Source organism: Danio aesculapii, chromosome 5 (genome assembly GCF_903798145.1).
Source record: "Danio aesculapii chromosome 5, fDanAes4.1, whole genome shotgun sequence".
NCBI classification, from domain to species: domain Eukaryota; kingdom Metazoa; phylum Chordata; class Actinopteri; order Cypriniformes; family Danionidae; genus Danio; species Danio aesculapii.
This window is the reverse complement of record NC_079439.1, coordinates 25,399,247-25,416,651: the sequence shown is the minus strand read 5'-3', so window position 1 is coordinate 25,416,651 and position 17,405 is coordinate 25,399,247. Positions and strand designations below refer to the sequence as shown.

At 35.7% G+C, this 17,405-nt stretch overlaps 2 protein-coding genes across 3 annotated transcripts; both read right to left on the bottom strand.

Moving 5' to 3' along the window:
* Nucleotides 1-13,465, bottom strand: gps2 (G protein pathway suppressor 2). Of its 2 annotated transcripts, none has more exons than XM_056457712.1 (12): nt 13,345-13,465; nt 12,470-12,587; nt 10,276-10,385; nt 10,050-10,162; nt 8,310-8,389; nt 7,682-7,761; nt 7,361-7,535; nt 7,190-7,273; nt 4,408-4,484; nt 4,199-4,294; nt 3,933-4,016; nt 1-925 (listed from the first exon to the last, which is right to left on the bottom strand). In XM_056457712.1, exons 2-12 carry the CDS (start codon nt 12,561-12,563, stop codon nt 833-835), a joined length of 1,086 nt encoding a protein of 361 aa, XP_056313687.1. In that variant the 5' UTR covers nt 12,564-12,587; nt 13,345-13,465; the 3' UTR covers nt 1-832. The 2 variants fall into 2 exon arrangements, with proteins under 2 accessions (XP_056313687.1, XP_056313686.1); XM_056457711.1 differs by lacking the exon at nt 13,345-13,465 and adding an exon at nt 12,923-13,313.
* Nucleotides 13,466-15,547: 2,082 nt separating this feature from the next.
* On the bottom strand, nt 15,548-17,397 carry gabarapa (GABA(A) receptor-associated protein a). The gene is made up of 4 exons (XM_056457710.1): nt 17,194-17,397; nt 16,460-16,538; nt 16,244-16,362; nt 15,548-16,154 (listed from the first exon to the last, which is right to left on the bottom strand). Exons 1-4 carry the CDS (start codon nt 17,281-17,283, stop codon nt 16,074-16,076), a joined length of 369 nt encoding a protein of 122 aa, XP_056313685.1. The 5' UTR covers nt 17,284-17,397; the 3' UTR covers nt 15,548-16,073.
* Between the last annotated feature and the right edge of the window lie 8 nt (nt 17,398-17,405).

Below are 17,405 nucleotides of genomic sequence, written 5' to 3'. Positions count from 1 at the left end.
TTTTCTACACAACCATTTAATACTATTTGAAGAAGCTCCTTAAACAGATTAATAAAATGTTTACTTCATGTGCACTTTTGTGAAATTCAGTTGGTTGGCTTAAAACATTACATTTACAATTTAAAATCATATGAAAATATTATTTTCCTGTGGCAGCTTTCCTCTGCATTCACCAATGTTAATGCAAGTTATAGATGGCCCTGAGTGGGAGTCCTTGTCAAATCAATATTTACAATGTTTGTTTTGTTAGCGCACGTTGTTATTCTTTAGGTGAACGATTAATTTAAAAAGTGTTTCGGTAATCTTCAAAATCTGAACATTTGCTTTAGTTTGTCGGCTTCAGACACATTATTTTAACCACGGCCCTCTTACCGTTAGTTTGCTATGAGGGAATGATATGCATAATAATCCCCACCCCTAATCCATATTCCAGTTCAGTTAGAAGTACTTCCACAAACTGAAATAAGGCTTAGCAACTTTTAGCTCTTGTAGACTTTCAAGAAGATGAAATTATAGTCTCTGAACACATTTCTGCATTGTTCAGTTCAGGTATAAAGGCCGATTTAACTTATGTTGTGGTAGTATTTAATATGACTAATGTTGGCACAGCTGTTGTCAAATGAATAAAAGAAACATTCAGACACATCTCACTGTAATGTTAAAATAAACCCTGTTACAAAGGCAGATCTAAGAGAGAGAAAAACGATTGGGATGTGACAGTAATAGTCATGTGTTCTACGTTGTAACACAATGATGCCAAAAAAGGCTGCAAAGTGTAAGTGGCGAATCTTTTCTTCTACCCCAACATTCTGCATTGGACTGAAATGGATGGCTATTTGCCATGGTGGTAAAACCTCTGCCCTGATTGGCTGTGAGAGAGGTAGGCGTGGCGAGGGGTTGCTTGAGAGGAGCTTTGAAATGTAGCCTATAGAGCAAAAGGAGAAACAAAATAAAGTCACTTCAGTGCTTTCTAAAGGTTTGAAATATACTTGTTTTTACCCACCATTTACCCACATGACAAAGATAGATTACTATATAATGACAAACATAAATTAAATTGAACAATAATTGTATTTATTATTTTCGATGAGTAAAAAAAGACTGTTGAAATAAAAAAGAAATCCACAATTTCTCGTACTTTTATGCTATTCTGGAGCCTTGTGCACCCTTTGACAGGTAAACTCTGCTTCTCTCTTTCTTTCAGGTTCAAAGTAAACTTGAATGCCAAAGCATTTTAGATATGTATATAAAATAGCTTATGTAATATATTAACATCATTAAATTAATAAAATAAATGAGAAATAAATGACAGAAAAGGGAATAAAAACAGACAATATCTCAAAAAAGTATTATAATTACAAGATTAAAACGTGTAGATTAACCAAATGTGTAGATTAACCATTACTAATAGTGTATATATATATTATTAGCAGCCAGTTTGGACCAGTCATTTCATCCTCTGAGTATATAAAGTTTTCATTTAGTTTAAAAAAATAAATTATTTAATGTTTCTCTCACTCTTGAGACAAGCCAAGTGAAAGAAGGCTTAAGTGAAAAGTTCATGCAAAAATGCATAGGAGATTTAGAAAGCAAAAGCAAAAGTTGAATCCCTGACATTTTAGGAGATTTAGAACCCCGGGCTGGCCGAATTTTTTAAGGCACGTCTCTGTGGGTCTGCAGAGCATGTGAGCCTTATCTGTGGGAGTGTTGACAGTTCATGCGGTAAATGAGCAGAAGATTTTCCACTGCTTAATCAATTGGTGTTTGTTTATATTGGGCAGATACAAAAAAAAAGAAAAAAAAAAAAAAAGTGTAAAATGATGATAATAATAGTCAAAGAAAATGTGTCACTAAAATATACTTGGGTAGCCGTTAATATACCTGGGCAGCCCGCTCAAGTAAAGACTATGTGTGGGAAGCACTGCACTTCCTTTATACATGCATACAGTGCTGTGCAAAAGTGTTAGGCCACTAGTATTTACACAAAAAAAAGTTTAAAGTCGGTTGTTTTTCTGTTTTTGTCATATGTCAGTTTGAAATATAAAGCTACCTGAGAAACTATATGGGCAAGTTTACCAAGTGTTGTAAATGCAAAGTGTTGTCATACCAAATGTTGATTTAGTTAATGAAGTTAATTGATAAAATGTATTTATGCATTATTTTTATCATCCTCATTTTACAGCATTTTTACACACATGCCCAAAACTTTGAACAGTACTGTAGATGTGCAGGTGGGTTTTTGAAGCATCTTCTGTTGTCAGAATTCTTCTGGATTTAGTTTGTCTCAGTTTGTTCTGTTTCTCTGGAATGTCATTCAAGACAGACTGGATGATGAGCAGATCAGATCTCTGTGTGGAGCACTGGCTGTTGGCAGACACCTTGTGTAAACCTTTTTCTTTTTTTTTTTTTTTTAAGTAAAAATACTAATGAAGTTGGTTATTTCTATATTTTAAGCCTGTTTGGGGTATATACAGTATAGTAATGATGTAGTCACAAAGGCTTGTTAATCACAAAAAAGATCATCTTTTATGCAACTAAATGACTATGTGGTGAGTTTTTATTAAATTTACAACAAATTTGCTCTTCAATTTTTTTGGTTGTTGTACTGCTGTGAAAACTAGACAAATATACATACCTTATTTCTTTATAAATGTTGACCTTGAGAATCATTGATTTTTGCTATTTATAGGAAAAAGGAAGCACTGAGAGAAACCCTAATGACCATAAATAATGTTTGGAAATGGAAATAAATGTATTTTTAGTAAGGATACTAGTGAAGTTGGTTACTTCTATATTTTTGCCAGTTTGAAAAATCAATTTCCATTTCCAAACATTATTTTTGTCATGAATTGTAATTATACAGTGAGATTATTTTCTGCACAAGAAGTCTGCCAACAGCCAGTGCTCTACACAGAGATCTGATCATCATCCAGTTTGTCTTGAATGACATTCCAGAGAAACAGAACAAACTAAATCCAGAAGAACTTTGACAAAATCTCTAAGATGCTTCAAAAAAAAAAAAAAAAAAAAAAACACCTGCAAAGCTATCTTACACATGTGTAAAAATGCTGTACAATGAGGATGCTTTCAAAAATAATACATAAATACATTTTATCAATTCATTTAATTAACTACATCAACATCTCGTGTGACCACACTTTGCATTTAAAACACTTGGTACACTTGGCCCATTGGTTTTCAGGTAACTTTATATTTCACACTGACATGTGACAGAAAAATATAGAATAACTGACTTTAAACCTTTTTTTTTTTGGTGAAAATACTAGTGGCCTAACACTTTCCACAGCCCTGTATATCAATCAAATACTAAATTCTACCAGCAATAATGGTTCATCAAAAAACATTATTAATTTAGACTTTCTCAGTCCGATATCAAAAATACTATCATTCAAACTTATAAGGTTGGTAAGATTTTCATGGTGTGGAGAAAATGGCCAAGGTAAAAAAAAAAAAAAAGTCAATAGAAGAGAGCTATATTTATGAAGAAACATTTTTAAAAAACAAAAAAACTAAGTAATAGCTACTTAAAATTCAGCTTAGACTGCTTAGGAATAATTTATCACATTTAAGATGTTTTAAAAAGGAACATTTATTTAAAATTATAATAAATTAAATATTTTTTTAGTTTTCTTATTTTGAAAAATATTTAATTTATTACAATTTTAAATTAATGTTCCTCTTTAAAACATATTAAATGTGATAAATAAAATGATTCCTAGGCTAAGCAGAATTTTAAGTAGCCATTACTCCAGTTGTTTTTTATTTTTTTAATAGAAATCCTTTGTAAAAAGTTTAGATTTCTTAACCATTTACTGCGACCTTGCTGAATTAAAATACCTCACTTATTCGAAACCTTTGAACAGCAGTGAATAAACGAACATAAATACAAGACATAGTTTAAATAAACTCACTGCATGTGCTTGCTGTGAGGGCGTTCCATGGGAAAATGCACCTGGAGACGCTGGCCTTTGCGAATGTGTATAAGATATGCCAGACTGTATAAAAGAACACAGGAAAGATTTTTAAAATGTTGAACGGACTACAAGAGCAATACAAAGCATGTATTTTAATCCTCTTCATATTAAAGCAATTATAGTACAGCAAAGCCTGATATTTGCAATGATGCAGAATCAAGTCTGTGTTAATACAGATTTCATGCGGTGGTTGTGGCTCTGACCTTGCCAGGAGGAATCTGCACAGCAATAGGAGGAGTGGACAGCAAACTCGCAGCGCTGACATGAAGAGCCTGTGGGTGCATGGGCCTCAGGGGACTCTGAAAACATCAATGGGAATCATGCTTTAATTTAATTACACAAACACAGCTGAATCCCTCCACTGAGCTGATGTAGTTTGAAAGAAATGCACTTCCTGACCAACTCCACTTACAGAGTCTGTGAAGCCGGACTGCTGGTTAGCATGTTCCAGCTGTTTCTGAAGGGGAATCCCAGCGCTAGGGATGTAGCCTAGGAAGAAAGATGGAAAACAAGGGGTTTGTGAAGTTGTCAGCCAAAAAGCTGACAGAGGAAATATTACCACCCCATAAATACTGTCTGACTGAGTTCCCCACCCATACCCATTTAACATTGTATTACTTACAAAGCATTTAAAGGCATGTTGGGGTACATATAGTGATGGCGTAGTCACAAAGGCTTGTTAATCAGTCCCTCAAGGATTTTGCAAACAAAAAAAGATCAGATTTTTTGCAACTAAATGACTGATTATGTGGTGAGTTTTTATTAAATTTGAAGCAAATATCTCTGCATTTCTTTTATTGTATTGCTGTGAAAATTAGACAGAAGTACATTATTTCTTTATAAATGTTGACCTTGAGAATCGTTGATTTTTATAATTTATATAAAGAAAGCACTGAGAGAAACTACAGTTTACCCCTAAAGCTGCTGTAAACACATTCGTGGACATTTTGCAGAGCATGTACTGTATGCTTACAGTGTGTGTGTGTGTGTGTGTGTGTGTGTGTGTGTGTGACAGAGAGAGAGGGCTACTCCTATGACAACAGGATGCATATATACACAATATGAAGAAGTTTAGTGAGTGATACAACTCGCATGACCTTGTTTGTTTTGAATGACTAAGCAGATGACGCTCTGGCATGGCTGGAATTTGAACTGTGTAAAAAAAAAGTCAGCGGCATTTAAAAAAAAATAATAATTCTCAAATATTTGACATTTGCTGGATTTTGGGTTAAATTAAGAGATTGTGGAATCACAAAATCCTAGAGGGTTTGGTTAATACTTAAAAATGATCATAAACCAAACCAAAATGACCTGATGTTTTAAATTGTGGGGTAGGTCCAGTTTTTGTTTCACTGCTTTCAATAAGCTTGTTAACCAATTGAAGATCATAGATCATGATTTAAATCTTGCTGCTAAAATGTTGACATTAATTTGAAAAGTTTAACGAGTGTAGAGTTTTATTTTATTCTTACGGCATATTTTTCTTCTCTAAAGTTATTTGCATACGCTTCATTTTATTAGTGTAGGTAACGTACCTAAAGCTGTAACTGCAACAGTAAATATTATTTTACTTCAAACTAATGTTTAAATAAATATTTGATTTCAAAAGAATTCTGTAGCACAGGGTTTATAAACCTGTGGCACCCATGCCAGCAATGGCATAATTACTGCCACATAAACAATAGAAAAATTGATTGCAGTTTTTTTTTTTTAAAGATTTTAAAGCTGTAAATGATGGATATTTTGGAGCTGCTTTTTGTTTGTTGTTTTAGGCAATACTCACTCAGTTTGACATTCAGTTTTTGTTAAAGTTCCAATATTTCTATTAAAGAGGTGGTCCAGAGTGTATGTTTAAGGCTTGGTTGTGTTTATAAAATGCAAAGCAATGTGTGCTCATGCTTCACTTGAAGAAAAACCATGTTATTTTTTCATATATCTTACTTTAATTATATACAGCTAACATGAAAATGACTGTCATACATCCTAGTTCCTCCGAAAGGCCCGCCCTCAAGAGGCTCTGATTGGTCAGCTAACATAATGTGCTGCGATTCGTGGATTGGCTCAACGTCACCAGAAAAAGCATCACAGCCCTACAAGCACGCACTTTGCCTCTGCTGTATAAATACTGTCAGTCAGTTTGTGCCTGAATCAGTAAGAAAATGACACAGAGGACACAGCTGAACCTCACGCCTGCTCTTTAAAATAAAATCTGACAAGTGTCTTTCACACATATTCAGAATAAGCATGTTTAAATAATATGAAACGTTCTTTTGTGAGTTTGTTATCTGAGATGTAGAACGCAGGGAAAGCATCGGCAAAGAGACACAGCAGCACTGGTGAAGAATATGAATTTGTAGCTAAATTGTTAATTGTGCCAAACAGCATTTGCTGTTGTTTACATCCTTGTTTACATCCTTGCTGCAACATACCCTTAACGCTAGAAACGAAGCATGATAATTAACAAATAAAAATACTTACAGGTTGTGGCTCACAATCCACAGCTTTTTCTATTATGGTTGGGGGAGTTTTAACTGAATCCAGCACTGAACTGGGAGAGATTCTGGAAGCTGTCCTTTGTCAAATGCTAGCTATGTGTTTTTAGAATTCTAATATTTAGAATCCATCGTTAAAATAAACTGTAAGCACTTCTCTCTTTGTGTAATGTCCTTTGGAAGCCCAAATACAGAAACAGAAGAAGATCTGTGGAAATAGCAGCGTTTGGACAGCATTTTAGCTTCCTATGCCATAACATTACAGCACCTCTGGCCACGTGCCTTTGCTGTGTGGGGTGTGTGCGCATGGTGTGTAACCTGAAGTGTTTGTGATCTCACTAGCCTGGATGTACTTTTTTGTAGTCACCAAACTTGATTCGCAGCAGGCTTTGCTAAGCTAACGCTATAAAAGCCAATGTCTCCCTTTGCATTGAACTTTCAGTGTATTACATTCAGATATGTTGTTGTCCTGACTCTTCACTCTGGGGCTGAAGATTGAAGTGTTTTCTCCACATCTAATTTTTTGTTCTAATTCAATATTATTTACCAACAATTTTAATCTTCTTTGTTACACCTCTGAACAAAACCCCTAGACTTGAGAGAAGGTCATAACAATGGTATACAAAATTCCACACACAGATAGAAAAGTGTTGGCCACTTGATGCGTTAAAGTTTTCCAGCTTCTGCTATACACACACACACCTGGCTGAGAGGTAAAGTGACTGTGAACTGCATAGCCTTGCTGCTGATGGGGCAGGTACTGCATGGTCTGGAATGCTGATGCACCTTGAAATAGAAAGACATAACATCCCAAATTCATACCATGTTCTCATAAAACAACAAAAAACACCACAAATGATACAAGCAAGGCACCTCTAAGTTGTGAACTACTGGCATAGTTGGCTGGCACAGGCTGACTGGAAGCAAAAGGTGATGTATGCTGCGTCTGGGTGACTCCATACGGACTGTGACCTGGCTGCGCTCCCGAATATTGGCCATGCTCTGATCCGCCTGCACTAAATCCTGGCTGAGACTGGAAATGACGTGCCTTTGGGCAGCGGTGAAAGACAAGCACACAGATCAACAACAACATATAAAACAACTGTGAGACTAAACTGAACCAGGTGACTCAATACTAAATGTACATAGGTTTGAAAATTGCAGGCACAAATAGTTTCATCTACATTGACTCACAGGAATGACCGGAGACTGGAAGAGCTGTTTGCTGCGCTCCCCAAGCAGAGCAGCTGGACGGCCATGACTCACCTGACCCGCTGATGGGAAACAAGGATGGAGCAAAAGGAAGTCAAGGCAATAAAAAAAACAAAAAAAAACAAAGCAAATAGTCTAAACAAAGACTACAGAATACACAAGACATGTCACTCGCATACTTTTTAAATGAGGAAAAGTGTAACTGTAAATTAGGCGAATGAAACCCCGCCTTCTAGTAAAGGAGGCAATCAGCTATCTCTATATGGTGAATAAAGCCCGCCTTCTAGTACAGGAGCCAATCAGCGATCGATATGGAATGACAATTCTCTGGGGGAGGGTCTCGGACCAGACGTGAGTTTCTGCAGAATTTGTGTGATACGAACATTTAGAAATGAAACTAAAGACAGAGTTGTTGTTTAATTTTATTGGTTATTCATAATATAAAATTTAATCGTGAGCTTGGCAAGTAACTTTGGAGAGTTTCATGTTTCCCCATTCAAACAGAATGCCTGAGCATACTGCCCGAGAGGCGTTTCAAAGATGGAGTGAAATGACTTGCCTTAAAGGGACCTTAGTCTAAACGACACTACAGATGATAAATAATGGTCACCTTGCATGCTGAGAATATGCTGGCTAGGGTGGATGGCCATGTTTGCCTGGTATGTCGCTGAAGTCAGGGTTGTCATGTCACTGTAATCAAACAAAAGAATTGTATATTAGTTGTTTGATTCATTTAAAAGTAACATTTCTTGCAGTTTAATAAAGTCATTTAGAGCATGTTTTATTTCAGAAAAGTAGAGTTGATCAGAATAACCAATGTTTAACCTGTTTAGATCACAAAGAAGATGGACCATTCAGTTATTTTAGAAGAGTAGAACCTTTCCATGTTTTTTTTATTCATTTACTTTTTCCTTTTCTTTTCTATAGGAGTAAAATATATTTTACTTAATATTATTAAATATTTATTCATATATTTTTTTATGAAACCTAAAAGTATATGTGTGTGATGGGTTTTGTTTATTTGTTGTGTTAAAAAAAAAAAATTTTAAAAGCTATTTGTACTACATGTTTCATATCTAGCATGTTCAATAAAAACACTTTTGAGCAAAAAAAAAAAGAATAAGAAATGTTTTAGGCCCTGTTTACACTAATACGTTTTAGTTTTAAAATGCATTAGTTTTGCTATAGTTGCGCCTTCGGTCAACACTACCGTTTCGAGCCCTGAAAACATTTTCATTTTAAACCGTTGCTGCTCTGTGTCAGTGTGGATGAGGGAAAACAGAGACATCTGAAAACTATAGTGAGATGAAATCCAGTGGAAAATCATTGATGAAATGTCCGACGTGCGCTGCTCTCATATAGGGAGGTGTGACATGTGCATACGCTGCAGCGCATGATAGAGTGTGTGTGTGTGTGTGTGTGTGTGTGTGTGTGTGTGTGTGTGTGTGTCTGTGTGTGTGTGGGCACATGATGCGTGTTTTCAGAGGTGTAGTGTGGTCGGAAATCTTTTCAGAAACGAAAGTGTGGATGCAGATTGTTTTCATTCTCAAACGCCTTTTAAGACTAAAACATATTTGTGTAAATGGTGCCTTAATTTCTTGTGATTGTAAATCTGGATTATTCCACCAAGTACTGATTTCCTACCTCTCTTTAAGTTAAAACACTGGTACTGTGTAGTCTGAAAGTACATGTGTATTATAAAAATATAACATCTTTCTTTTTTGTTTAAAAAGATTTTTTTTTTTGTTTAAATTACGTATTTTACTCAAACGCAAAACTACACAATAATTTTTCAGTGTTCTTCTATTTTTCCTCCTTTGCTCTCCTCTGAAATTTTATATGTTTTTTTTTCTCCATTGCCCTCTTGTGAAATTTTTATTGTTATATAAATATCTCCCAAGTGATGTTTAACAGCGCAAGAACATTTTTCACAGTAATTCCTATTATATTTTTCTTCTGGAGAAAGTCTTGGTTCTTTTTGTTCAAATTGTCAATATTGTCAATAAAAGGTCAATATTATTAAGCCATTAAAAATTTAGTTTTTATTGGCTACAGAACAAACCACTGTTGTCCAATGACTTGCCTACTTAACCAAACTTGCCTAGTTAACATAATTAACCTAGTTACACCTTTAAATTGCACATTAAGCTAAATACAAGTATTTTGCAAAATAACTAGTGACATTATTTAATGTAATCACGTCAAAAACAATTAAATTAGTTATTAAATTGTTATTATTTAAAATGTGTTTAAAACATTAAACGGCTCTTGAAAATATTTAAAAAGCAATTCAAATTTCATAGGAGGGCTAATAATTCAGCTGTATGTAGTGTGTTTTTTTTATATTCACCTCTGTTCTTTCCGACGTCTTTTCTCCTCTTCATGTAGAACTTTCTTCAGCTGCAGGAAAAGCTGGTGCTTCTCCTCTTGAAGGCCCTGCAGCTTCACTCCCATCTTCATAATCTGAAGACAGAACGAGAGAAATAAAGGCTTGCCGAGGACCCCTGAACAATAATCCTGCTACGATATCTGCAAATAACTCCCAATGTTAAAATGAGCCAATTATACAGACTCACTTGCTCTTTAGTCTCCTCTAAGGACATCCTCTCCTCCATCTCCTTTTTCCTTTTCCTCTCCTCCTCTTCTTTTAACTTCTGTTCCATCATTTTGTCAACCTCTTCCTCCTCTGAGATAAACAATAGACAATTATGAACAAAAAGACATCTTTGAAATGTAGAACTAGCAACATATGCAAACTATTATCTCTGTTATTAAACTACTTGCAATACTTAAGTACGAAAAATGTTGAATACTTTAGTACTTCCGCTTAAGTATGGTGCTTAAAGAGCACTTCAACTTCTACTCAAGTCACTTTTTTGATAGAGCACTTGTACTTTTACTTAAGTCTGGGTCTCTGGCACTTTATACATCTCTGTACATACGATCAATATCAACATTTGTAGTAAAAAAAAGTATACATACAACCTGGGTTTCTACAGGTTTCACAAAGTCAAAGTTAAGACTTTCTAAGACCCTTTTAAGACCATTCTGAATGAAATTTCAGACTTATACAGAACTAAACCCATAGGATTTTTACTTAGTTGTGTACATACACCTTTTATATATAACTTTTCTTTTACAAGTTTTACAAACTACATGTACAACAGTCTGTCCACATCAGTGTCCTCACCACATGTGGTCTACAAACACATAGAGAACGTACAAATCTTATTGTGAGGAAGATAATTAAATCATATAGGTTGTTTTTAATCATGTGGCTCTGGTGACGCGCATAATTCAGATGGAGGGCAGGAAGTAAAAAAAACGAATGGAAGACAGAGAAAAGTCTGTATTTTTGTGATGTATACCATATTTCAAAGGAGATATAAAGAGAAAATAACCACATATGTTGGGCATGATCCTGGGCAAGAGGGCCGAGTTTTCTACTGAACTGATATATTTGCCTGTCATCGATGCGGTACATACTGTATAATTACGTTACATGGAAAAATACTATAGTAAATGCTACAGTGTTGGATGCATACTATAGATTATTACTCTAATTAAACTGTCGTAGTAATTATATTGTTGCTGTGGTACAACACAACTGTAGTCATAAATTAATCATTAGGCTTCAGTTTTCTATGCAATCACAATACACCACAGTTAACACTAACAGTATCTATTACAGTTCATCAGTTTACTATACTACAGTATTCTGTAGAATTCACTAACAAAAGAGTTAAACACATTATGCACTTCACTATGTGGTTTCAAAAACATGTTTATTATAAATAAGTATAGTTTATTCCCCATGCGGATATCTTCCAGACATCACGAAATAACAGATGAAAGCATACAAAAGCGCAAGTCCACATTATTATTTATTTATTTTTGTAAGGTGGAAAAAGTGCTCCACAATAATAACTGTCTAGTTTTGTTGGAAGGGTTGCATTTCTTTTTGTTCTGTCGATGAACTTGCCATCAACAAACATTCACCGCTGCTGCGCATCTCGATGTTAACATTACGGTTGTTTATTCCACCAAAATGCCAGTAAAGACTTGGATTATTGCGAAACAACACAGAGATTTCATTGCAGCGATTCCATGGCAGAGTATGTTATTTATGTCATCCTGGATTTTGTATAAGTGTGGTGGTGTTTTTATCTGACTTTTATGTAACACGTTAATATATTTATACACATAGCTCCTGTATAGACCTGTATGTAATCTTTATTGGTGCTGTCAAATGAAATATCGCATTCAAGAAAAGTTTGTATACATGGATATATTGAAAAAAATGTTGATTACATGCTGCCTTTTCTTCCATTTTTCAGCAATTTTCTTGAACTTTCTCCTCTTTATGAGCTAAAACTTTTGAAAGTCTAAAAAGGGCTGTTCGGCATTTCTTATTTTGGCCGATTTAAACAATTATAAGCTTCAGAAAACAGAAACATTTGTATGTTCTGATAGTGATTCCTATGTAGAATCACCACTTTTAGCCTTCCATCTGAATTTTGCACGTCATCAATAACGTCATGGGAAAACAATCTATTGGAATACAGTGTTATAAATGGAGTCTGTTAAAAGTTTCTTGAAATGGATTGCTGGTGACTGTATGGAAAATTAAAACCTGTTTAAAATGATCTAAGACATACAAGTCAAATTGTCAGTGAATTTAAGATGTTTCAAGGCCTAAATTTTGTTTGTTGAACTTTAAAACATTTTAAGACCCCGCGGACACCCTGTACAACAGACTCCAGGACTCACCTTGCCTCTTGCGCTCCCTCTCTCTCATGATGTGCTTGTGTAAGGCACGTGCCATGGCATTAGACAGCTTGGGCCTCTCCAGAAGAGCCGGCATGATGGTAGGGATTGGTGGTGCCAGCTGAAGTAGAGATAACAGGAAAAAAAAAAAAATCATACTATACTTTATGCAAACTCCATATATTACAACCTACAGTTACATATTAACATCTATATTTTCAACACTAAGATTAATTTCGCACTTTAGTGCCCTTACCCCACTTACAATTCATCAGTTTACCTTGCTAAATGACAGTTGTTAAACGCATAACTGACCCAATAACATTATTACTATTGCTGAACAGCACACTTTAGTCATTTCACAGTGTTTCAGGCTGACAAGTCACAAACACAAACTAAAGGCAACTGTCAAAAAGTTGACAAGCCTTGCTGACGTTGTTTAATAAACCAACTTACCATATCAATTCTAAAAACAAAAGACTACGAGTTAGAGCAAAATGTGAATTAAAAGAAAGGGTATGTGGTAATGAGAAGCAATAAAATGCAGCAAACTCCCTATTAGCTTAGCTCTGTAACGACTTAACAAGCTAGCTGGCTATGCTTGCAGTAACCTCAGTGTTTCGATAATCGATTGTGCTAAGTTGTTCAAGAAAATAGTTTATAAAGAAAATAGACAATTTTTACAAGCGAAAGTGAGTTCAGTATTTTCTTTTTTCCAGTAAAATCGATAAACACATGACTATTAGGCTAGCAGGCTTGACCATCAGGCTAGCAGGCTAACGGCTCAAGTAACATCTTAGTCAGCTAGCTTGCAAAATCAGCGCACTAAATAAAAAAAACTCTTGCAATGAAACTCTTGGAATCTTCATGTAACGCACTTTTGTCCGTTTCTGAGATTAAAAGTATGCTGAGCTTGTCTGAAGGCTTCCCGTAAAGAAAAAAATAAACAACTATATCAGTGATTAACCAAAATAAAGAGGACAGGAAACCCAGTTTGGTGCACTTCCGCTGGGCGTGTCTTGATGACAGCAAGTAAAAGAGGTACAAACCGTTAACTTCTTTGTATAAAAGGCCAAAAGCCAAATATCATTGAGAGCCGTGGGCCGAAGGTAAATATACCAAACTATACTACATTAAAGTAGCCATGGGTAATTTCCTAATTTATTTTATAAGCTTATACAAGTAAATAGAAAACATAACTTTAAATCATATGAACTCATTCAGTAAAACATTTAAGATGCTAACTTATTGCAATAATAACATAATCACATTTATAACACAGTGGAGTTCAATGATAGATACTAGTCAAGCAGAATCTGCCTTTGCCTTGATTTTCCTCTGTCTGTCGGGTGACAGTTTGTACATTTTAATCTAAATCTGATTAATTCACACCATTTAATTGAAGCATGTAATTTCTGTTAACTTATAACAACAAAACAAACAAACAAAAGTTTACATTACATTTGAATTGAAAACCTCTAAACCATCCCCATTAATCTTCCTGGCTGCATCAAGATAGTATTGGATGGGATGGCGGGGCAAATCAAAGGTTTCTGTGGGCCAACTTTGGCCTGCGGGCCCTTGTTTGGGCATCCCTGAATTAGGCATAATTAAAATCAGTAAAATGTTATTTACAACCACAGCTGTTTAATTCGGCTCTGTTTATAAAGCATCTACAATATCTGTAAACATTTTGATTTAATATTATCTTTAGACTTTTAAAAAAAAAACTTTTTATGTTAATGTTGCACAAAATATGCACAGGGGCGGATTTAGTGATTTTGCGGCCCTAAGCAATTTTAGCCATAGGGCCCAAGTCCTGAAATGCACCCTTTCTACTTTTATCAATTTTTATTTGTAGGCTATTGCTGTTTTTTTTTAAATCACTCAATCTTCTTTTCAACATTTTAAATTAATGCAATCTCTACATTTTAAATGATTAGTTTTCATTAGTAAATTAATTTACAACAAAAAATAAGAGGTTGCACGGTGGCACAGTGGGTAGTCGCCTCACAGCTAGAAGGTCGCTGGTTTGAGCCTCGGCTGGGTCAGTTGGTATTTCAGTGTGGGGTTTGCATGTTCTCCCCGTGTTCGCATGGGTTTCCTCCGGGTGCTCCGGTTCCCCCACAGTCCAAAGACATGGGGTACAGGTGAATTGGGTAAGCTAAATTGTCCGTAGTGTGTGTGTAAATGAGTGTGTATGGATGTTTCCCAGAGATGGGTTGCAGCTGGCAAGGCAACCACTGCGCAAAACATATGCTGGATAAGTTGGCGTTTCATTCCGCTGTGGCGGCCCCTGGTTAATAAATGGAATAAGCCGAAAAGAAAATGAATGAATCTAAGCTAAATCCAATTTACATTTGTATGTTTTACCCCGAGGCCGCACAGTGGCTCAGTGGTTAGCACTGTCACCTCACAGCAAGAAGGTAGCTGATTCGAGCCTCGAATCAGTTGGCATTTCTGTGTGGAGTTTGCACGTTCTCCCCGCGTTGCAGTGGGTTTCCTCCAGGTGCTCCGGTTTCCCCCACAGTCCAAAGACATGCGGTACAGGTGAAATGAGTAGACTAAATTGGCCGTAGTGTATGTGTTCGAATGTGAGAGTGTATGGGTGTTTCCCAATACTGGGTCGCAGCTTTAAGGGCATCCGCTGTGTAAAACATGCTGGATAAGTTGGCGGATCATTGCGCTGTGGTGACTCCTGATAAATAAAGTCACTAAGCCGAAGGAAAATGTTTTACCCTACAGGTACACTTGATGTGCTACACATAATGATTTCAAATTATTTTTATGCTTAATCTGATATAAAACTTTTTATCTCTTGAACAACAACAAAAAAAAAGATGCATAGCAAATACTCTCGATTTTTAAATGATAAATATGAAGACCATCAAAGACTCACATAGGCAATTGTTGTTTCACATCAGGTTTATAATGGTGACAAGCTTAAGATTTGTGGCCATTACAATTAAAGCTTTTAGGAAAAAAAACACCAATCCATAATACAAATGTGCAAAAAAGCCAATCAACTCATGAACCTTAATAATAATAAAAATCAAATAAACATTCAATCTACATCAACTGAAATGAAACCTTTTAAACAGTTTATTCAAACAAAAAGCAATCCCAACTTATTTTAAAATAATAATTGGCAACAGTACACAAACACACATTCACACTTTACATGGTATGATAGTCCAGTATTATAAATGATTTTGGTCTGTGCAAATTGGGTGGCTAAAAAAAATCTAAACTAAGCTAGACTGCAGTAGCACAACTGCGTGATGCATGACGGTGCGGAGTAAAAATGAGGAAAAGTGAAAGGAGAAGTGTAGAATGTTGAAAAAAACCTTTATGGATATGAAACCCACTGAAATTTACTGAAACGGACCAGGGCAAAGATTTTACTAGGTCCATCTTAGTAAAGCAAGACTGAGGGGGGAATTCTTAAGCAGAAAAGAACAAAATGCAGGCAGCATAGAGTACAAACAAGATTTCATAAACAGACTAGGAGGGGGATATGAAAGTGCATTCAACATGTACACCTCAAGTAGCCTAACGTATTGATCATTTTATTTTAAAGACCTGTAATGTGGAGCAAGTAAATTGGTTACACGTCTCTCAAAACGTCCCCATACACGCTTTCATCACTGTAGGCAATGTAAAGGAAAAAGTCTTCTTCGTGATGCTCCTAAAAGAGAAACAAAGAGAAATGCTTAATTATCTTATGAAAGCATACAGATAGCAAAGGGGTTGGCTAAAACAAACAAAGATGTGTACCTGGTAGAGCAGTCCCATAGTGGCTGATGTGGGAGGAATGACATTGTTGACAAAAAAGAACAGGGCATCTTCAGCCCTCAAGTGGATCCTTTTTCGAATAAGGAAGTAGAACTGCCCAACTTCAGAAATAATAATAAAAAAGTGTCAAAGTAGATTTTCATATTTTAATACTCTTAAAGATTATACAAAAGTTTCTATATTTTTAAACAGATTAACCTGTGAGATCAGACGGGACGAGGTATTTCTTCTTGTCCAGATCTCCTATTCTGGCTTTGGGAGCTTTTTCGACAATAACCTGCGGAAAACAAATAAGTGCTGAAAATAATGTACCAGTCATGTGAAAACAACAGCATCTTTCAGTGCTATAATAACATAAGTGTAATGGGCATTCCCCTAGATTCTCTGCTGATATTTTGACTGACGACACATAATGCAACTGAAAAATAAAGTGGTGTGAGGCCACATGGTATCATGTAAGAAAACCTCATATTCTACAGTAACGTTAGTCATTCTGCTTTTAACCCAGTCAAAACATCCACAGCTCATTTATATAATTCAATTTTATACAAAGCAGGTTATGTTTTTGTATGTTTAACCCATTAACACGTACCGTTATCATTAAAACGCGTGTGCACTGCACACACACACACACACATCTTCTATAATCTTCTATTCACAGTAAGGTTAGTTTAAACGATGCCACTTTTCCAAAAGCTAACGTTAACGTTAACTGCCGCTAACGCTAGTTCTTTCATATTTGAAGGACAGCTTCACAACAACAATCTATTAATTAAACAAATATAGGCATTACGTCACGTTTTTTTTAGTCGAATACGCCATTTTCACAAGATTTCACACTATAAATCAGCGTTGTCACGGAGTAATTCGTCGGTAGGTCTGTTATCTGTAAGCGCAGGGCCCAACAAAAACAACTCATTTGTCTGACTTACAGGCACTCTGTCCGGGTACTTCTTTCTGATTTTCTCCCCCTCGGACCGTCGCTTCTCAAAGGGATGCTCTTCTTTGTACATAAACTTCATTGTCAAGGTTTGGGAGATCTTCAAAATCTCCAAGAAAACCTGCCGTCGATAGTGTTTACAAACTAGATCAGGGTATTTGACAACTGCGTCGGAGGGCGGAGGGATATACAAGGAACAAGGGA